Genomic DNA, 21,817 nt, shown 5'->3' with positions numbered 1-21,817 from the left:
TTGTTTGCTAACAAATTTTTGCTTATCTCTTTACAAGGCAAATCAAATAGGGAAGTTCTCAACAAGTAAATATCAATACCCAGGGGTGTTTAATATAGAAAAGTATTTTCATTTTTGAAGAAAACCTCTAAAACGTCAAAAAGAAAGAACCTTATGGCTATAAAACTACTTACCCAGGAAAAGCACCATCCAACACTGTCTCACTGTGGAGAAAAAGGTCAGTCTTTAGTTAAACAAACTATCCCAAATGTCAGTGTTCTGACAAGTGGATTGTCATAAAATGCAAAAAGCAGCACTGGGTCCAACACACCTGCGATTTTACAGCAAACTATTTTCAATCAGTGCTGTAGTAATGACAATAAAACAATGAGTGTTTTGTCAGAGAGCTCATAGTACACAGCACTGTTTTAAAGTTTAATGGCTGACAGTTGTACAGGATTTGAATGTCCATCACGTTCTCCTGCGTTGCTCTGCAATCACGCTACCCATACCACCTGCTGCTCCAGCCCACTGCCCCCAGCTCATATGCCTCCTCACATCCTCCCCGCAACATCACATACCCCAAGGTTTCACACAGTGCATCCATTTCTCCTTCCAGCCCTGCAGAACTGCTGGGCAGTTCTGAAATGCTGCTCTGAAACCATGGCAGTAATCATCAACCCCTTCAAAGACCCATTTGTCCCTCAGAGTTTTCCTTGTCATCCGGTTCCTCCTCAAGGTTTCTCTGCTGAGCTGCAAACTCAGGACACTGGCCTTACAGCACTGGAGGCGAAATGCAGAATTTGGCCCTTACAGTGGCCAGTTTAAAACATTTCAGGGAGCAGGTAATTCTGTGTTTATGAATGCAAGTTGTTTTACATGCTGTGCTGTATGCCTAAACCACAATGCCTGCTGGTAGAGTGTGAAGCTCAGATAGCGAAGCAAATGTAACCTGCTCCTAGGAAGAGCCTGAGAAAAAAGCACCATGTCAGGGGGAAATTCTAAGGGGTCATTCCTCTGTCAGTATTAATAAATATCTAACAAAAGTGTCACTAAAAAGGAAAATTCACTGGTTTTCAGAACACTGAATATCCCTGTGAAGGCATAATTCTGCATAATTCTGAAGGCGGTGCTTATCTTCACATTCCTTCCCATTCCTCTCCCTTAATTTCATATTAAACCTACCTTCCATCTTTCACTGATTTCTCCTTGCCTTCTTCTGAGAGTGCCTGCCCAATTTGTGGAAATTCAGCTCTCACCATCTCTGGAGTAAGAACCATTTTGAACTCAGTTTCATCTGTCTCACTAAAAATTAGTAAGACAAAGAACATTTGGGCTCTATCCTTTTAAAAGCATTTTTTAGCCAACAAAAACAAAAGTATGTTTTATGCAAGACAGACTTTGTGCTTTTACCTTTGAGGATCTTTTAGGACAGGTTTAGACACATCCATATAAGATGTTAAGACATAATCAATCACACTGGATACAAAATAGAGACGAAACTTACTGGTCAATTATGTTCTCCCTGTCTACCTCAGGTAGGTCATGCAGCACTGGTGGTACATCTCTTGGAAGCATATCTAAACTGTAAGGATCCCTGTAGTGGAAATGGTATTAGTTTAAGATGGGCAGAGAGTAACCGCACTCATTGCTTTAATTTTGAAGCTTCACAGTGGTTGTAGTTACAATGAAGATATTTAAATATTTTAAATATTCCTGGAAAATGTAAGTACACCAGAAACTGCTGTGAGCCTGTGAGATGTTGGCTACCACTAGGTGCAGGTGCCCACATGTTAAATTATGGTTCATACTTTTGCAGGACACCCAGAGTTTGTACCTCCCAGGGTCTTCTAGCACTGAATCCAAAAGCATTCCGGAGAGGTGTTATTGGAAATCCAGGCTGGACTCTCCTCCCAGGCCTAGGTGTTTCATCTAATGATATTGTTCTTAACCTACTCTTCAAGGAGGACGGTAGGGGTTTTCCCCATTGGTTTTGGATTTCTGAGCAGCAATTAAATCCACCCATAGGCCCACATTTATCTGTGGAACTAGTTATTGGTCAATGTAGTCACAGACAGCAGAAACTGCTGCAGGGTAGAAGCACTGTATATTCAAATTCTTTCTTACCTAGGTGTTATACTTGTCGGTGACAGAGTGTTTGAAAAAGTGGAATACACCACTGGTAAGAATCTTCTCCATTCCATTACTCCACAAATCACTTCCTGAAATGACAAGTGCTACAGTGATCAGACCTCTAATCCACATTGCAGTGAGGAGGGAGGTTTGCAGGACAGAGCACCTCACTTCTTGGCTGGGAAGCTGCAGTTCTCCAGATTTAAAAGATGCTTCCTCCACAGCAAGGTAATGAAAATACAATAGCGAAAAGAAGGAAAGAGCAGAGAAATATTCAGGAATAAATAAGAGACATGGCTAAATCCTAACAAGCACAAGTTATTCCTACCCATGTACTGACTATTTAGGTGCATGCATAATTTATATTTGAAAATGTTTTCTATCTAGGATGACTCTTCATCTTTCTTTTTGATTCCTTGGAGCCAATTCTCAGCAAGAACATACCCAGGTACTCATACAGCCCAAAAGGCCATACCTTGTGATGCAGAAATTTCTTCTGTGTGACTGGAATACTGGATCCTTTGGGGCATTCCTTGGTAAAAGTATATTTTGGATGAGGACAAAGATGATATTCAATATTTGTTTCAGAATAGGCCAAAGGACGTAAAACTGGAATTAGTCCTGGAGTGGGGTTCTAAAAACAAAGAAGATACTATTTTAAAAAATCATTCTGAGCACGATAAAGAATTAAATGGATGAACATTCAGTTCTTACAATTAATGTAGTCTCCCCAGATTTACAGCTTTGTCTCACTGTGACTGTTCTGTTCGGTGTGACCCTTCATCTCCTGTTTCTTCCCCTCATCACAGGGCCAAAACCTCCCTGGCTTATCGATGCTCTCTGCTAAAATACAGCAACTTAGGTGTTATTTCCAAGTTTGGAAGAGACTCCAAAATCCATTGTTGATTCTCTGAACAGTTCCAAATCCAAGAGCGGGAACTGGCCTCACTGTGCTGGAAGCTAATGAGCATTTTATCATCTATTTCACGGTGCTAGCATCTTTTTCTGAATCAAATCTAATGCTGGGTAGTGTGGGATCAGGCTGTGCCTGGCTCTCACACTGATGTGACAGAAGGAAGACACACACAGAGGATCTCATCGGTAAGTCCACCCGAGTCCTGGCCGCATGCAGCGAGGACAAATCTATGCCATATACGTTATGCCAAGACCACCAGACTAGCACACTGGGCTCTGGGCCGCGGCAGCTAAGTAATGCTGAAAGACAGAGCCACCAAAGTCGGGCACAGTGCCACGCTGCCTTGGAGACGCTGCCTGTGCCCACGCACAGCCTTTCATGGAGCTGCACAGCTGTGTCTCCCTGCTCAGAGACTCCTCAGGGACACCCAGCCTGTGCTGCGCTGTATGGGAAATACCTTCTGCAGTTGGCACAAAGTGGTACAATCTACATGACAATTTAGTAACAGGATATCCTCCCATGCACTTGGTTATGATTTTTTGAATCTCTGCACCTAATAATTTGGAAACGTGGTTTTGGGAAGCTATGGGAACTAATGGAAACTATAGGGCAGCAGGATACAAAGTGAGAAAATAAACTGACTTCACTTTACTCAGTTTACCTAATGATCAGGCAGAACTGCAGTCCTCTCGCTGAACAGAAGGTAAAGTGTGCATATGTCCTGCCTACCTGGGCAAGAGCATGAGGCTATGGAAGGACTGAGATGCCAAGATCATATTTTGTCTTCTAACATCCAAATTGGAAACAAATGGAGAAGAAGGGAGGGACCTCACGGTGTTCCAGGGAATCTTGGGATCAGTGACCATTTGTGGAGTGGGAGACTGGAAGGGTTTCCAGTTCTCTGCCGTCACTGGCACCTTTGCCTTGTCATCCCTCCCATACATCAAATTCTGCCTTAACGTGAAGTGGAGGCTCTCTCAATGGGATGAGCTCCGGGACTCCTGCCTACCAGGGCCTGAACCTCGAAGGATTACTCTCAATCTGGACAGTTTTATATACCGATCTTTCTATTATATGCCAATCTGAGTCAGAAAATTGCTCACAAATTCCACATCATGTTTCTGATGAAACAAACACCTTTTCCCCTCCCCTCCTGGGTTCTTTGTGGAAGTCAGCTTCTACTTACAAAAATGCGAAGCGGGTTGGTCTCTACAGGGTAGACTAAAGCTTGGGGAGGAACCAGTTTTAAGAGGCTGATATCCTTTTCTGCTGCTTCTTCTGGCGATGGTTTGTGAAAGTCTGTCCTCTGGGACACCAGGTTAAGCTCATCCTTGAAAAACACAGACATCAAAGGTTTTCAGAGTGCAGTAATCTGGTATAAAATGCTGAGACATTTTGTTGCAGAAATATAGGGCTGGGAGTGACTTCAGCAAAGTTTGTATTTGAGATGACTTATTACCTGGGCTCCCTCCCTCAGGGGTCGGGAAAGTTTTCGAGTTTTGTAACTTGTAGCTGCATAATGTGTACAAAATGGCTGATACTTCATAATGCTGAAATGTTGAGGAACCTAAGTGCAAAGAAAAAAGATGAGTGATAGGAGATTATGATAATCCCTTTTGATTAACTCATAGATGGAATGGAACATTCCAGTTTTATCACAGACACATCATATCTCTGTGGTAAAAGATATTTGGATCACCATTCTGGAACATGGCATATGACCAAAATTTGCAGAAGCCGTACTTCACCGGGACAAGTTGAATGAGTGCATAAAGGAATATTTCCATTCTTGCTTTTCTATGCAAGATCATGGATTTAACAGTTTCTTGACCAAATATACTGAACTTAATGGGGTAGAGAAAAGCTGTGTCAAGTAATATATGAAACACTGACAGATGAACCAATGTGTAACAAGGGGAAAAGATGCTACAAGAAAGCTTCTAGACTCATTATGCCGTCTGAAAAAAAGAAAGTGGACATTTTGCCAAAATCTGCTCTGATTTGAACTCAAGGAAATATTTTTCTTTTAGGGGGTGTAGAAATCGATCTTTGCTATTCAAAAATTGAAGAGCAAAGGATTTGGAAGTCAGGAGAAAAAAAATGTTTCTGCATTCATAAAGTTGAAAAAACATTATGTATTTTAAGAAGGAGTCACTTGCATTTCCTATGCAGGAATTAAGGAATAAGCATGCAGACCTGTATGCCAAATAAACAGAAGAACTTCCATTACTTTCTAAAAGGAAGGATCATTTTATAGTGTTACTTTTATAAAACTCTAAAATCAAAGGAAAAACTGTGGTGTGCAGGGCTTGCAGTATCCTCATTCCTAGATGGATTTTTGTTGTTTGAGATATAATAACTTCAGCTGAGGTGATTCATCTCTGTCTGGAGAGAGGGGACTGTTGCTGACTATAAGTTTGTTACTTATGGAAACAGGTGAGATCTGTTATTAATAAAAACATTCTAATCATACAGCCATATTAAGGCAACATTTCTGCTGGTTTGCACACTGTAGGCACTGATCAGGCAGAAAACATCTAACTGGACTGGTAAAAGAGAAAAGTGATACAGCTGAGGGAGCTGCACTGACTTACCTTCAAGTCATAAAAAGGAAGAATGTGTCTGACTTTCACATCTACAGATCCAACAGGAACTAGGCCAAGAGCATCAGGTGCCTGAAATAAAAAAAACAGTATTTAAAACCCAGGAATACAGTGGGCATTTTGTTATGTATTGGCAGCAATCCATCAGCACAGCCACTTGAAAACATATGGAAATAATTTTGCAAATATTTAACTTGATATTTCTCCTGTCCTTTCTTGGATTTTGGCATTTCAATTATTTTTTTTTCTTTTTTTCTGCAAAATCATGGATGTTAACTAACTCTGTTCAGTAATGTATCACTCAAAATTTTAGAGTGCTATTGAGAGAATGCAAAGATTTTTTACTGTTTTCAGCAGCACCCTTAGGAAATCTGAAGTCCTGAATTAATTTGTTGGAACCCCAGAACACCAGTCACATTGTGAAATTTTAATAAAGGCAGTAGTGGGCCTGGGACCAATGTCTTCAACAACCATTTTAGTTACTATACCTACCAAATCACGGTCCAATTCATGGGAACTGAAAAAGGGGAATTCGAAAGGCAATATAAGGTCTTCAGATATGTTGGAAGAAAAGCCCTTACATTCTTCACTCTTCTCTGTTTTGCTGAAACTCTTGCTGTCTGTCACGAATGGAAAGCAAATATTAAAATTTTGTAATATATGTTACTGTGCTGTTTCAAAAATAGAATCAAGACACAAAATATATTTAGCATCTTCCTAAGATAGGATGTGTCTAGTAATTTTAATATTAAAAAGGTAATATTTCCTAAAGGCATTAAATGCCACATCTACAAGACAGCAGGCACAATACTCTGACTAGCAGACAGATCTAATTTCCCCTTTTCTAAAGGACATTACAGTCCACTCATTCTGGCACGGTCCTCTATCTCATTCTGCTCAGCAAGGCCATTTCTACATTTTAGTTGGGTCTGTTGTGATAGGACAAGGGGCACTGTTTTTAAACTGAAAGAGAGAAGATTCAGACTAGATATAAGGAAGAAATATTTTGCAATGAGGCTGGTGAGACACTGGAACAGGTTGCCCAGGGAGATGGTAGATGCTCCATCCCTGGAAACATTCAAGGCCAGGCTGGACCAGGCTCTGAGCAACCTGATCTAGTTAAAGATGTCCCTGGTCATTGCAGGAGGGTTGGACAAGATGACCTTTAAGCGTCCCTTTCAATCCAAACTATTATATGGTTCTGTGATTCTACCTTGTCACACTTCTCTTTTTTGCTGGAAGACCCTGTTGTAAGGACTCTGTCTTTACATTTATATGTAATGCACTTGACACACTGTAGTACAACCTTAATTATCATAATTCATGGCCAAAATATCAGTTTGTTCTTCTTCACCTTACCAGACACAGAGCCTTCCTCCAAACCTCTGGCTTCTCTGGTTAGGCCACGGAACAGAAGCAGTAAACGATTTAGCCGAATCTGAGTCACAATCTGAGAGAATGATTTTAAAGTTCAGTATTAATCCCAACACTCTAAGATTTACAGCCACAGAAATACACATACATTACAACTGTATTTATCCTACAGAGCTCACTCAGACATTTCTATTTCAGAAGTTTTACTACAGTTTTCTGCTCAGGAGATGGAAAATAGGGAAGGAGAGATATAGAATGGATCTCAACTCTACAATGTCGTTACACAACAAAACCAGTTGAAACCATCATTTAGTCTTACAGGTTAATCAGACTTTTTTGGCTAGTTCCTAATCCTTCAGCTGTGTCTATTGGCATATACACATTTAACAATGGGTAAACAGTCGGTTGATCAGGGCCATATGAATACTTGTGGCTGTGTGAATGATGAGAATAAGCAGTAACCTGCACTGTGCAATTTGCCTACTGCCTTATATCACAGGGTAACGATGAAGAGCCCTCGGTTCTATTATCAGAAGGGGCCATTTAGCCACCTCCTTGTTCATGCAATGCAGGAAAGAGCATTTCATTCCAGTACCTCTGTATCAAGCCTAATATTGTGAATGGATCAGAGAAGAATATTCAACTGGATACCAGGAGAGCAGGAAATTTCCACATCGCTTGCCACATTTAGATTTACTGGGAAAAGAGCAGTGGAGATGCAAGATAATATTTAAACACAATGAGATCAGTGATTTTACTAATAAGTCTATAGCTTCCAGGTAGGAAGGGATCTTAGGAGGTCCTAGTCCAACCTGCTGCTCCAAGCAAGGTCAGCGATGAGATCAGACTAGGTTACTCAGGGCTTTAGCCAGTCTGGTGTGGAAAATATCCAAGGATGTATATCATATAAGCTCTCTGGGCAACCTGCTCCAATGACTGGCTGTCTTCATGGTGAAAAAGGGTTTCCTCATACATGGTCTATACCTCTCTTATTTGAATTTATGCCCATTGTTGCCCATGTTCCCTCCATGCACCATTGAAAGATTCTGGTTCCATCATCAAATCTCTTCAGAGGTGGTGGAAGGCGCTGTTCTTTCATTTTCCTCCTCCAGGCTGAGTAAGTGTCTTCTCACAGAGCGAGTGCTTCACACCTTGGCATCTTGATGGCCCTACGCTGAACTCACTCCAGCTTATTGATGTCCTTCTTGTACTGGAGGCCCAAAACCGGGCACAGTATTCTATATGCATTTTGAAATATTTTATGGGGGGGGGAGGGGGTAGAAGTATTTTTTACTTTAAAAAAACAATCTAAATTAATCTACACTTGTTTAGCATTGATTGCAATACTAAGCACCAGCAGAAGCACCAGCTGAAGCACCAGCTGAATATGAAACTTACTCTAGAACCTTATTTCCTGGTGAAGTAGGGACATATTTATCAAATTATCAAATCCCTGGCTAGCTGTGAAGAATCCCTACGTGCTAGTTTGCAGGTTCTTTTGTGCTATTTCCAAGATGTCATGTCATCATACAGCATGCTGGTTGTTCATGTTACCTTGTATGCTGCTTGTTGGAATTTCCTCAGCATTCTGTTTCTGCTGTCCCAAGGGTCATTATGGAGCAACTTGAATGTGGGGCTGATATTTGGATGCTGCATGGGATAAAAAAAAAAACAACAACAACAAACCAAACAAAAAAAACCAAAAACCAAATACCTTCCAAAAAACAAAAGCCAGCCCCCCCAAAAAAACCAACCAAACCACAAAAAACCCCAACCAAACAAACCAAATCAAACCAAACAAAACAAAAAACAACATCAACAACAAAAGCAGAAAAGAAAAAGGACACTGCTTTTAAAACTAGACAAAGGAGAAATTTTCTCCAGCCCAAGCCATTCCTTGGCCTGAATCTGTGTGTTATTTCTAAACACTGAAGTTAAGTGAAAATGTTTGCAGTATTGGCATTTAACCAGCGGCCTTCACTGCAGGGTTTAATGGGAGGTAATCACCAAATATTTGCAGATGCAGTATGGGGAATGCAGAGAGAATGTAGTATGGTCTGCATCCACACTAATGACAACCATGTGCTACAACTCAAGTGCAATACATGGGCAGCCAGACAGTGGAGAGAATGGACTAGGTCTCTACTGAACACACACTTCATCTTGCACAGATGTGAAGCTGGAATAGCTGTAAAGGCTCAAACCAGGGGCACAGCAAAACCAGTATCCTGTCTCCAGGAATGGCTGATAGCACATACCTACAGAAAGGCAGAAGACTGGGGTAAACTTAAGAGGGATAATCCCCCAGAATAACCTCCCCACAACTAGTGATCTCTGGCTCTGGACATATTTGAGGCAGAGATGATGTCTCTATATTTAATGCCTTAAATTGCTGGAATATTCTTTGAAGATCAGTAAATCTCTTTCTTGATGCACTAATCTCTTATCTGATTTTAAACTGATGTGACAGAAGAATGTGGCACCAGAAGAGACTTCTATGGCCCCAGAGTACAGTATCTCTCAACAGCAGGACAGCGGCTCAACCTGCATTTAGATTAGGAAGGTCCTCAGAACACCAGCTCCACATAAGCCCACACCGTGCCTCAACAAACAACTTTCAGCACTTTGTAAAAGGTTTAAGAATACAGTAAAAGACCAACTCCCACTCCTATCACATTCCTCAAGAAGAAGGCAATTTGTGTTGTTAACACTCCAAGTCCTTCAGTAGCAGGATATCTATTAAACAAAGCTCCCAATAATCCTAGGAAATGGATTTTAGGAAGTACCTCACACCATAGAGGACAAAAAATGTAGAGTACCAGAAAGGCTCCTGTCAATCTGACCTGTAAGCAAAGGCTGCAGATCTTGTGATATGCTTAACCTTATTTTTGGCTATGAGAAAGCTATTCCTGAGAGAACTTTCAGAAACAAGCAATATGAATCTCAGGTTAGGCCTGCAGATTGCTGCTTGTCTCTCATATTCAATCAGGATGTCAAAGATGAGTGGTGTATGTAGTACAGTGCTTGCTCCACTGTACCAGAAGTAAAATGGGAAATAAGACACTGACACAGAACCAGGAAAATTAGGAAAACTAGGAAAATTAAGTAATCAGTGCTAAGTATCTATGGCTGTTAGTTAGCTTAGCAGATGATAATAACACATAGCAGGCGATAATAACATAAACAAACCTGGTCAACAGGCCGGATAACACGTCTGAAAGAAACTTCTGCTTCGTTCCTTTGAAACTCATGTTCTATGATAGGATCTCCTCTTTGGATCTGATTTGTCACCAGGAAGAACAGTCACATTAGTACAAAGCATCCAGTGAATTCTTTCCTCTGTTACAATTAGTGGAACTCACTCACAATGTAACGTTCTGGAGGTGCTTGACAAAACACAGATTTCATTCCCTTCTAGCGAGTGATTATTGAGCAAGTCAAACAAAATAAAATAATGGGTTTTTTGTGTCTGAGTTTCAATCAGTGAAATACAGTTCACTTTGCATAGCCAGAATCAGACAGAGAGGGGTTACAAAACACCACCATAAGTTAACACCTGAACAGATCTTCCGAGATGACGGCGTTACAGTTTTCCCATGTTCTGTGAACATCTTGCTTGTGGTTTCCAACGGCGCCAGCTCTTAAAACATGTGTGAAACAGTTTACTATCACTATCACTTCACTTCTTTGAGACCTTCTCAAAGTGTTCAGGCATGCTGGCTGGATACCAGTGCTTCTTTTCATCGTGCTTCTTCCATCTCAGTTCTACTTATCTGATGTTCCATTTCCAGGGTTTTTTTATATCTTAAACAAAGACCTTAGAGTTATTTGGCAGAGTGAAATTGCCATGATTCTCATGGACTGAGGTTTTAGTTATAGCAGTTAAAGGTCTCCAGGACAGCCTCTCCCAGGCTGTATAACATAGTGGCCACTTGAGCAAATGATGAAGGGATAATAAATAATTTGGCACTTGTGGTTTAATCCCAGACAGCAACTAAGCACCATGCAGCCACTCACTCACTCTCCCCTGCTGTGATCGGGGTGAGGATCAGAAGAGCATAAGTGAGAAAACTCATGGACTGAGATAAAGGCAGCTTAACAGGGAAAGCAAAAGCTGCGCACACAAGCAAAGTAAAACCAGGGATTCATTCGCTGTCTCCAATCAGCAGGCAGGTGCCCAGGAAAGCAGAGCTCCATCACACATAATGGTTGCTTAGGAAGATAAATGTCATAACTCTGGACATGCCCCCCTTCTTTCTTCCTCCCCCAAAATATATACTGTGACTTTATATGGTATAGAACAACCCTTTGGCCATTTGGGGTCAGCTCTCTGGGCTATGCCACCTCCCAGCTTCTTGTGCACCTGGCACAGTGTGAAAAGCTGAGAAGTCCTTGACTACTTAGCAACAACTAAAACATCAGTGTGTTATCAGCGTTATTCTCATGCTAAACGAAGAACACACCGCTATACCAGCTACTAGGAGGAAAATTAACCCTACCCCAGCCGAAACCAGGACAGCACTCCAGGTAAACAAACTGACAGCATAAGCAGTCTCTCTGTCAGAAAGTCATGGGGGCAACTGTGAAACCAGCCAGAGATCTCCTCAACCCCTACAGTCAATAGGGAATTAAATAAATGTTTCTAAACAAAGTTAACATACATCTAATTCAGTGATACAACAATCTCACATTTTAGAACCTCTTTTTACTCATTTCCTTCTTTGTTGGTATTAAATATAATTTTGGAATTAATTCACAGTGTCTAATTCAGTAGATAAATTAAAGCCTTTGCCCTATCTATAAATAATTTCACTTCCATAAACAGCTCCTTGGAAGTCAGTGGGACGTCAGAAGCTACTTGAATATCCAAGAGGCAGGATTAGAGGGACAAGCCCCACCTGTCCCTGAGGGCTGTGCCACATGGGGAAAAATATTTCCTGCCACCAACTACGGCTGCTGTCACCTCCACGGAAGAAGATCTGCAGTCTGAGGTGACTGAAGAAAAACAAAGAGAGGAAGGGTGCAGATATAGAACAACCTGATGAATTATCTCCCCATGGCTCTGTGTGAGAGTACTGACTGCGCTTAGCTCTTTGACTGTGAGCTATTCAGGTTATCAGCTCTTCAGAGAGGCACAACATAAACTGAAGGCTGGACACAGTCACAGTGCTGACAGGATTATGCTGCAACATTGCCCTGTGATGTGGCTGGGTGCAAATCTGATAGACTGGGCAAATATCTACTTACATTTCCATCAATAACTTATCCTTCTCTCTGTCTGCGTCCAAGATACAACCACCTCAGAAACACTGATACACAAGCAGGAAGTAGAGCTAGTACAGGTTTGCATTGAAGTATGAAGAAAAATTGAAGATGTAGAGAGCTTGACACAATTCACTAGTGCACTGCACAATCCGAAAGTATAAATTAGATCTTAAATTTCTAGAAAAAACAGCAAAGACTAACCTTGTATTGCTCTTCTTCCCTCTGTCGGTTTTCAATAATCTCTTTTTTAAATTCCACAGAGATTGGATCTTTGCCTTTATGAACTTGCCTGCATTTACAGTGGAGGCAAGAAAAATGCTTAATGCACAGTTTGCTTTATTTAAAGGCTATCAGACTGATTCTCCTCTTCCTAAGGTGTCTAGAGGTCCATAACATTCAGCATAAGACCAGATCTGTGGATTGCAAATGAAACCACGGTGTGCTTACACACATGACTGCGTTTTGCTTTACGCCATTTGATGTACATGTGCAATTCTGTTCACTCCATTATACATTTTGGCCTTGATTTATTGACAATCATGACAAAAGCCTCCTTTGCCTTAAGGGCACAAGACTGGATGCATGAGAACAAGGTTAGGTGAACAGTGTTTTCAGTAGGTTTCTTTCTGAATTGAACCACAACACAAAGACCTCACTGGATACTACTATGGGTTACAACTGAGACGGTTCCTAGACTGAAGAGAAAAAAATAAAAGAAAACAACAGGAATTTAGCTGTAAAACAAATCTATCAGGGTATGAAATGGCAGCATTATGTGCTAGTGGATATTGATAGATTCATAGAGGCCTTAGTTACAGAAACCTCAGTGTTGTTATTGTGGTTTACTAACACTTACCAGCTCAGATGAGTTGCTTCCTCTTCCTGAATATTTTGTTTGACTTTTAGTTGAAATATGGCTTCCTTCATCTGTCTTGTTTTTATCCCTTCACTGCCTTGGCAAAGGGCTGCAGGAATAGCAGAAAGATATATCACACCTCAAACTAGATTGAATTGGGAAATCCACCATTATGATAACTGAACTCATTAATACATAAAGCTAAGGTGAGATTTCTTGCAGAAACCACAACCACATCACCTCAGCAATTCTGAAGCTAAGTTCCTCATCAGAAACCTATAAATAATGATAAGACCAAGTTTATGCTGCTTAATTCTGTTACCTTCTTTCAAGTTCTTAATCTTCAATTTGCCTGGTTCCTGATTCAAAACAGTAGCTACAGCATATGGATTTGACAAGTCTGTGGGGAATCTGAGGTTCTGGTATTCAATTTCCTATAAGATACAAATTAATAGAAAGAAGTAGAAGCAAGAAGGATTTTCAGCCCAGAAAAGTACTTGTGATCATTATCTCTTCACACCTTTACTTTTTGAATAGGCCTGGATCGTGGTTGGCTGAATTTGTCCCTTCTCCACACCAGAGATTTTCCTGCAGATGCAGTTTTTTTCTCTGTATGACTTCGTTGATCTTCAAATTGTTCTTTTCTAGGTGTCAGAATGACAGATATTGCTCCTATAAGTACTCTATAAATGGCATCTAGATCCAGTACACACATTTACACCCCCTTTAGACATACAAGGAGACTGGAAATTTCTCTCCCATATTACAACTGGAACCAAATCTTCTAATCTGTGAGTTTCACAGCTCACAAAAAGTCAGTTACAGCCCAAAATACCTTATTGTTCAAAACACCCTATATATTGCAAGGCCTCAGTAAAACAAATAACATAGAGCAGGCATGACAGAAGCTGAGGATGCTCAACACTTCTTTAAGGATATGTAACTTCTTGTTATTTCCACATTGGTACAGTTTCACTTCATACACATTAAGAGTATTCTGAGCAAATTATGTAAGAGACCCGGTACAGGTATTAACAGTCGAGAGACATTAGTGCAATTTAAGTCTCCATAGATATAAATGCATGAAGTGATTACAGCAAAATGGCATGAAATCTTATTACACAGGTATTTTTCTAGAACTGGGCAAAAATACTCAAAGATCAATCAGCCACACATACATTAGACCCAGATGTGGTGTTGATGTTCCTGTGAATACACATACATAGGGTTTTGAATGAAACTGTGAAATCCATAACTGCATTGTCATTTGTGCTGTTCCATACTCAAGTGGCAAATATTTCACAGTTAATTCCACTTTCCCATTGCCTGGAATTATTCCTGTGATTAGAGGAGAAAAACAATAAGAGTCCATCTAATGTGAGGCTGCTTAAGTATGCTGAAATTGATTCTGGACTTTTTTTTTTTAAAAAAAACAACATTAATGTTTGAATGGATGGCAGCAGACATGGAAAATATTTCAGGTCTCAAAGTGTCTTTCAAGAACTATCTGTTGCCAGATAATGGGAGGTATTTTGCAATAACAGAGAGTTGACAGCAAGACTACAATGTTTCCTACTGATGTTAAAATGATTGACTGTGTATGTAGAAATTCTTCACTTGCATCTGCTATCCTTAAGTCTTTGGCACTTGGGATTTTATGAGCAAAGAATTATAAACATGTTCCTATGTGCTTTTCCAAGTTTGGGGAATCATCTGTATTTGATGCATTACCTGTCTCTACTAGGTCTTGTTTCCTTATTACCTATTCTATTATTTTCTCAACCACTTTAACACCCTTCGTATCCCTAAACTTCCAGTGCAATTGCAGGATACAGGCCCTGATGATCCTCAGCATTTCTGCAAAAAGGAGTTTATTCAGCTAATCAGAAATATTAATTTATCATCTCTGCCTGGTTTTCTGCATCTTTTTGACTTAAGCACTAGTTAATTTTATTGTTTGTTTGTGTTTTTGTTATTGCTGTTGTTGTTTGTGTGTAATATGTTTAAGTATTTCATCATTACTGATCTCAGAGCACAATGGCTTGAGTAGGAGCTGAAACCTCTTAGTGCTGCTTAGACAGCCTTCAGCACCTTAGAGTTTCTGGCTACCAAAATTTCTGACTTAACTTTTACTAGGTAAATTTTTTTGTTTGTTTTTGTTTGTTTGTTTGTTTGTTTGTTTGTTTGTTTCTGGGATATTTATGTTCCACTTTCTCCCAATAACTAAACCAACTTAGAAAGCATTAAATAGTTTGGTTATGACCATGTAAAAAACTAAAAGCTTCCTGATTAATTTTACACCTTCTCTCTAGTTTTACTCAATTGTAACATTGTTCCTTTCCTTCCTTGATATATAAAAACTTCATTAAGCACAAAGAAAGACTATTATCCTGAAAGAATAACCCAAAACAAGGCAGCAGCCTAGTTCATCCTTGTGAACCACACATTTCATAGAATCCAACAAGACAGGGCAAATTAATTTCATTGTACACACAGGAACAACAGCAAGTTTTATGAAAGCCCTTAAGTAATCAAACTTTCAATTCCAGTGTCACAAATAGCATTAGGCACTGGATTTATGAAGGTTTTTGTTTATTTAGATCCTGCTGTATTTTCATGGAATTGACCAGACAGCCTAAGTGAATTATGCGGCCAGGTCTCATTCACTCACACATTTTTGTCAGAACATCTGGGCACTTATATGCATCTATTGGCAACTGGCAAATGTAACGCGAGCAACTGACCCACAAACAAATATGTCTGTCTCAAGACACAGCCCTCTCCAACACTGAGCAAGAAAACAGCTGAGCATGCTGTAGCCAAAAGCCCCTGGTTCTTGCAAAGCCCATACACAGAGCTCTACACTGAATCTAATAGCCCCTGCCATCCCATGGAACACCTGCAGCAGTGTGCTTTGTGCCCAGCACTCTAATGGCTCCTGAAGCAGCAGACTCAACCCCTTCAAATCACAGAATTATTTTGGTTGCAAGAGACCCTCAAGATCACCCTTCCAGACTGCTAGGAAAAAACAAGCATGGGGATACGTCTGACAGAGCAAAGGTCACTTTTTATTTTCTCTGTGCCCCCAATCAAGTAACATGATGCATACCTGTTCCACAAGCACAAATATCTGTTCTTTTAACGGAGGAGAAGCCCAACAGCCCTTGGGGACGTGTATGATAAAGAGGTGAATGCTGGTCTGCTTGCCCCTCTCCTTTCCAAAGGCCACACGGCAAAGAGAGAAGACAAAGGCCGGATGGACTGTTTGAGACACCCCATATTTTGCCAGAGGTCTGCAGCTGGGCACTGACAAAAGAAACCTACCAGTCACAGAGGGCCGTTTGCCATGAGGTTGCACATGACTAGTATTCACCAGCCTGCGTTCACCTGGAAACACTCTGAGACAAAGATTTTTTCTGTACAACACCGAATACACTGTCACAAGTAACTACACCAAATAAATAGGGATTTAACATTTAGAAGTTTAAATAAGTTCAATCTACCGAATGTTGGCTGGACAGTGAAGGCTCTGTGAGGCTGAATAAAATCAATGTGGAATTCAAAATCAATTGGACAGCTGCACTGCAATGGGATAACGTATTCCTTGCTGAAAAGAGAGAAAGGAAGAAAGAAATTAATGAAACTGCAGTTGATCATCAATTACAGGCTGGAAAATCATATTACACACAACATGCACTGAATTTATCTGTGTTCAGAGGGATGTGTTACTTATTAACATGAAAATATTAATTCCTCGTTGTTCCAAAATAGCGAAATATTTCAGATCTTTCACTCAGTGAGGAAATAAGAGCTAAATTTTGATTTGAATGCTGGATACTTTGCATCTTGACTTACTTTCTCCTACCCATAGAGAATCTGATTATGGAAAAAATTATAAAATTTACCTTCATAAGTTATTTATGTGTATCCTCATATTCTTATAAACTGCAATATCTAGCAAGTACAAACAATCCAAAGTGGAGCAACAATAACTACCAGAAACCAGCCCCCGCCCACGACCCTCTTTGTGGGAGACGATGAGAAAAGACTCTGTGCAGTTTTCAAAAGTGTTGAAAACTCCAGCACATCAGAATGACTGGACTTAACCACTGTGGAACTAATGATGCCATGGCCTGATTTTCATAAAAGCTCTTTATGTCTCATGCAGGTTATGTGAGGGGTATTAACACACACCTCTTCAAGCTGTTCTGCTTTTATATGCATCTATTTTCATGTATCAAATTGAAGCACAAAAGCATTGGCGTAGCACCATTCATCATCCTACAAATGAAGACCAGTTTACCCAGGCTTATTTCTGTTTTTTTGTAAACTGTCTGACTGAAATCCTATCCTGCTGGTTAGTAAAGAGTGAATGTTATTACACAGTGTTTCTTTGGAAAGCACATTTTGAGCCCCCTAAGGAAATAAACAACAATAGCAAAAATTATCTGCTTTAATGTGACCTGTTCATGAAAAAGGTGTAATGGCAGACTGGGGAGGTAATTTGTTTTAAGGTATAGTGCAGCTTCTACAGTAACCAAAGTGCATCAGAAACCATACAATTACACCATCTGTTGCCTTATGGATCTTCTGTACCTAAGGACAAACCTGGGTAGTAGAACATAGGTCTCAACCTACACTTATGGAAGTAAAAGGAAGATTTTTGACTGACCTCAGTGGGGTATGGATTGAGCCCATGGGCCCTTGGGTTCTGAAGATTACCAGGCATCTCAGAGAGCTTTCATTTTTAGGAAAGTTGTTAATAGCCTAATGAAGAAAAACCCTGGTAGAAATTAAGGTTTGAACCACCAGTTTCCTCTTCAGGAACTCTTCCAAATTCCCTCAGGGGCATTTCTGAGCATCCCTGCTGTGTTGAAAAATTTTTTCATTATTTAAAACTGGATTTTGTACTCTGTCTAATCTGTATTCTGAGAGTATGAAAATTCTGCCTACTTCAGCACTTGTTATAAAAATGAAGCAAATAAACAGAATCACATCATGCCTAGAGGCAGCCAGAAAGTCAGGAGTTATGTTCAGTCCTGTGAGAAAGCTGTAACGTCACTTCTGACAGATCCACTAGAGTTTAACAGATTAAGAGGGATCAGAAAAACAAACAAAAAGACACAAGTGTTCATTCTAGAATGCTGGGCTCATTCTTACCGCAGAATTTTGCATCTTCCTTGTATATGCCTTGCCTATTTGTATTTCTGTACTTCAGTAAAATTTATGAGTTACTTCCAACTCACAGGCTAAGAAAAAACGTCCCTGCTAAAACCTTCAGTTCTGAGAATTCACTCAAATATTTACACTAACACAAATCACCATAATAACAACTAACATAGTCAACATACTACAGAACTAGACCCTAATCAACAGGATCTCCCTTCTCCTTTTCGTCTTCCTAGTTCCTATTAACAATTATTACCAATGACTTATGAGAACAGTCAGTGTTACATTTATGCAATAGAGTAAGATGCAGTCTATGCCATTTAGAGCTGCACATCAAAAGATCACTTTAAATATTTTACAACAGAAGTAAATCTAATGACCAGTCAATGTCTGGACTGAGGTTAGCTATTTGCTGTCACACCTACCATTACCAGCTCATACCTTCACTTCCAGAACCCTTCATCTTGAAAGGGAGATCCATTCGATTAGGACTTATTAATGCTAAAACAACATAGCACTTGGGAGCGCACAGGTTATAAACACAAGCCATATTGCTTCACCATACGATGAAATAAGTGAGTCAGCACCAATTTAGACTAGCTGAATCCCCACTTCCATCTATGTATAAGTTTAGTTTGTGCAGCATTTGCTTTCTTGTGAATGTGCCCCTGAAACAGTTCATATATGGAATTATTTTGCAGGCCAGATGGTAGCTGACTTCCTTTGCAAGACACTAAGGTGTGCAAATAGAGGAAAAGGAGATTTTCCAGGTTTTTGTACATGTCTCATAAAATGTGGAAAAATGCCTGTCCTTAACTCACCTCTGACCAACTGGTACATCAGACAGGTTTATAAATGATGGAAATTCTACAACATTCACTGCAGGATAAGCATGCATAGGAACAAGTAATGTATCTTCTCCCTGAAAAAAAAATATAAAGGGGAGGGGGGTAAATATTTGTTTCTTATAATGATTAAATGTTAGGGAAAGGAAACATTTCTGTAGTAGCTGGCCAGTAAGTGGGTGCAAAACATCTTCAAGATCAACACTGTTGCACCTCAGATATTGATATTCTACCTGCTTTCAGTATCCATCTGTCTTTCCCTACTTCCACCAAATATCCAGAGCACCTCAAAGCCTATTCAGTTAAGACATTACATCAGTGTGGCACAAAGACTGATCTACTGGCAAAGAATAACAGAATAGGGAAGATATTCTACCCACAGCCCTGGAATCTTTACAGAGAGAAAAATTATAAATGCTTAAAACGAAATACTCCAAACCAGACTTACTTGGAATAAACCCATGTGGCTCTAAGAGATTAACTGTACTTTCATCATTATAATCATGTCCTAATAGTTGTTTCATTCCATTACAACTGTAAATGTATTTTATAATAAATCCTCACCTGAGAGTGAATTCGGATACAGTCATAGTAATATCGCCACTCATCAGGACAAAAATCAACAGTAATCACATAAGACAAGCCAGGGACAAGCCGGTGCTAAAAAATGACCCAAAATAAGATAGAAGGCATGTAAAAGATGCTTATATGACACAAAACCAGTGCTTCACGCAAAGAGCAGTGTGAAGGTTTTCTGACACTTACTGTTTTGTTGTATTTGATCTGAAAATATTTTGTCTGGGGTGGTATTATGTGAAGGTTTATTACATTGCCAGAAATATTTATCAGCTTCTGTAGAACAAAAGAAAACCAAAACCACAAAACACTTTACAATATAAAAGATCAACTGAAAATGCCCACTGTTCTTTTTGTAGCAAAGTAGTAATAATTTTTACTTTAGTAGAAATAATTCCAAATATGCTCTGAATTTAAAAGAAAATTACGTAAACCCTGCATCCTGCATTTTTATTCTTTGGAACCAAGTGACATTTCCTTACTACTGCAGTTGAATCAAATTCTGGTCCTATTTTGCTTATGTGCAAAAGGAACAAAAAGTTAAACCACCTATTGACCTCACTTTTACAGAGGTCTGAAACAATGTAATATTCCATGGGTTTGTTTTGCATCACAAAGCAACAAACCTTTGGATAGTGACAGTTCAGCCCGTAAAACCTCCTGATATACTTTTGTTGTATCTGCAGGACATATATCATAGAATCGCAACCAGTTTGGGTTGAAAGGGACCTTCAAAGCTCATCCAGTCCAACCCCCTGCCATAAGCAGGGACATCTTCACCCAGCTCAGGTTGCTCAGAGCCCCATCCAGCCTGGCCTTGGATGTCTCCAGGCATGGGGCATTGACCACCTCTCTGGGCAACCTGGGCCAGTGTTTCGCCACCCTCGCTGTAAAAAATTTCTTCCTTACCTCTAGTCTGATTCTCCCCTCTTTTAGTTTAAAAACATTAGCCCTTGTTCTGTCACAACAGGTCCTGCTTAAAAGTTTGTTCCCATCTTTCTTACAAGTACAGAAAGGTGGCAATAAGGTCTCCCCAGAGCCTTATCTTCTCCAGGCTGAACAACCCCAACTCTCTCAGCCTGTCCTCATAGCAGAGGTGTCCCAACCCTCTGATCATTTTTGTGGCCCCCTGAGACTATAAAGGACAGTGATGCAAACAGCACAGTACTCAAACAGCACAGTACTCATCTGTTTCGCTACCGCAGGGCCACTGATTTTAAGTGCTGCTTTTTAGAGCACTCCATAGAGCAAAAGGCCTCGTGACCACAAGCAGCTTACTCGGCTTCTGTTATCCTTTTATAAGCCCCAAGAGGATCCCTGCTCTGACACTCACCAGCGTCTGCTGATGATGTTTTCCAAGTTCATACCCTCCATAGTGTAACACGGCCGGCTCAGCCTGTACAACTTTGCTGCTCTGAAGTTCTGAATAAATCTCTACAGAGACAGATCATAAAACAGGGAGAAAAGGAGACCAGGTGAAACACACATGATGACTGTTACTTACATTGACTAAGTATATTTATGTTGCATCCAATGTATTATTGAGAAGAAAAACAGAGATTATTTCTCCTGTTAAGCAGGCATGACTCTTTAAATGGAAAGTTAAGGCAGCATCAACACAGCCATAATCCTGTCACCAGTTTATCTCTTGGCCTCAACAAGCCACCCCAAAACTTTTAGGGTCAGCCAGGATCAGTACACCCACTACTTCTTTTCTGATGACCTCTCCTATGATTTGGGCTCACAGAAAGACGAAATTTAAGCAACAAGATAGGAGCTTTGCCTTTGAATTGCAAAAAAAAAAATAGAGAAGTACCTCCCAGGATTGCTTCAAGGTTGGGGAACAGTCAGAGAACAGAAACTTACTTGATTCCAGAAGGTGATTGGGGACAGCATGTCTTTTTTTAGGTTCTTCCACTAGGCTGTCCAGAAGGACACTGGGTATTTTCTTGAAGGATTGCTTAGCGGTTGTGATTCCTGTGGCAGCTGATTGAACTACATCCATGTCAGGACCAAAATGGAGTCTAAATGGCACTAGAATTCCTCAGTGTCTGGAGTCAAATCAAAATAACACAGTGATCAAAATGTCTTCCCTTGCACT

General features: G+C 40.2%; 1 protein-coding gene across 4 annotated transcripts in view; it reads right to left on the bottom strand.

Annotated features, from left to right (window-relative positions):
* The window catches only part of CFAP221 (cilia and flagella associated protein 221), a 31,219-nt gene that overhangs the window by 6,930 nt on the left and 2,472 nt on the right, over positions 1 to 21,817 (bottom strand). For all 4 annotated transcript variants that reach the window (XM_065841134.2, XM_071810796.1, XM_071810795.1 and 1 more), the window contains exons 2-24: positions 21,583 to 21,767; positions 21,050 to 21,150; positions 19,906 to 19,992; positions 19,705 to 19,800; positions 19,117 to 19,217; positions 16,630 to 16,733; positions 14,305 to 14,464; positions 13,647 to 13,770; positions 13,449 to 13,560; positions 13,127 to 13,235; positions 12,472 to 12,559; positions 10,195 to 10,284; positions 8,560 to 8,655; positions 6,991 to 7,081; positions 6,124 to 6,251; positions 5,623 to 5,703; positions 4,488 to 4,595; positions 4,215 to 4,358; positions 2,588 to 2,746; positions 2,107 to 2,201; positions 1,487 to 1,576; positions 1,165 to 1,284; positions 174 to 203 (exon numbers count right to left, since the gene is read on the bottom strand). In XM_065841134.2, coding sequence (XP_065697206.1) covers positions 174 to 203; positions 1,165 to 1,284; positions 1,487 to 1,576; positions 2,107 to 2,201; positions 2,588 to 2,746; positions 4,215 to 4,358; positions 4,488 to 4,595; positions 5,623 to 5,703; positions 6,124 to 6,251; positions 6,991 to 7,081; positions 8,560 to 8,655; positions 10,195 to 10,284; positions 12,472 to 12,559; positions 13,127 to 13,235; positions 13,449 to 13,560; positions 13,647 to 13,770; positions 14,305 to 14,464; positions 16,630 to 16,733; positions 19,117 to 19,217; positions 19,705 to 19,800; positions 19,906 to 19,992; positions 21,050 to 21,150; positions 21,583 to 21,721 — 2,453 coding nt within the window. In that variant the 5' untranslated portion in view covers positions 21,722 to 21,767. The remainder of the gene's footprint in view (positions 1 to 173; positions 204 to 1,164; positions 1,285 to 1,486; positions 1,577 to 2,106; positions 2,202 to 2,587; positions 2,747 to 4,214; positions 4,359 to 4,487; positions 4,596 to 5,622; positions 5,704 to 6,123; positions 6,252 to 6,990; positions 7,082 to 8,559; positions 8,656 to 10,194; positions 10,285 to 12,471; positions 12,560 to 13,126; positions 13,236 to 13,448; positions 13,561 to 13,646; positions 13,771 to 14,304; positions 14,465 to 16,629; positions 16,734 to 19,116; positions 19,218 to 19,704; positions 19,801 to 19,905; positions 19,993 to 21,049; positions 21,151 to 21,582; positions 21,768 to 21,817) is intronic.

Source organism: Patagioenas fasciata, chromosome 7, assembly GCF_037038585.1.
Source record: "Patagioenas fasciata isolate bPatFas1 chromosome 7, bPatFas1.hap1, whole genome shotgun sequence".
In the NCBI taxonomy this organism is placed as follows: Eukaryota; Metazoa; Chordata; class Aves; order Columbiformes; family Columbidae; genus Patagioenas; species Patagioenas fasciata.
Note: the sequence above shows the minus strand (reverse complement) of the source record. Positions and strands in the feature narration are given on the sequence as shown.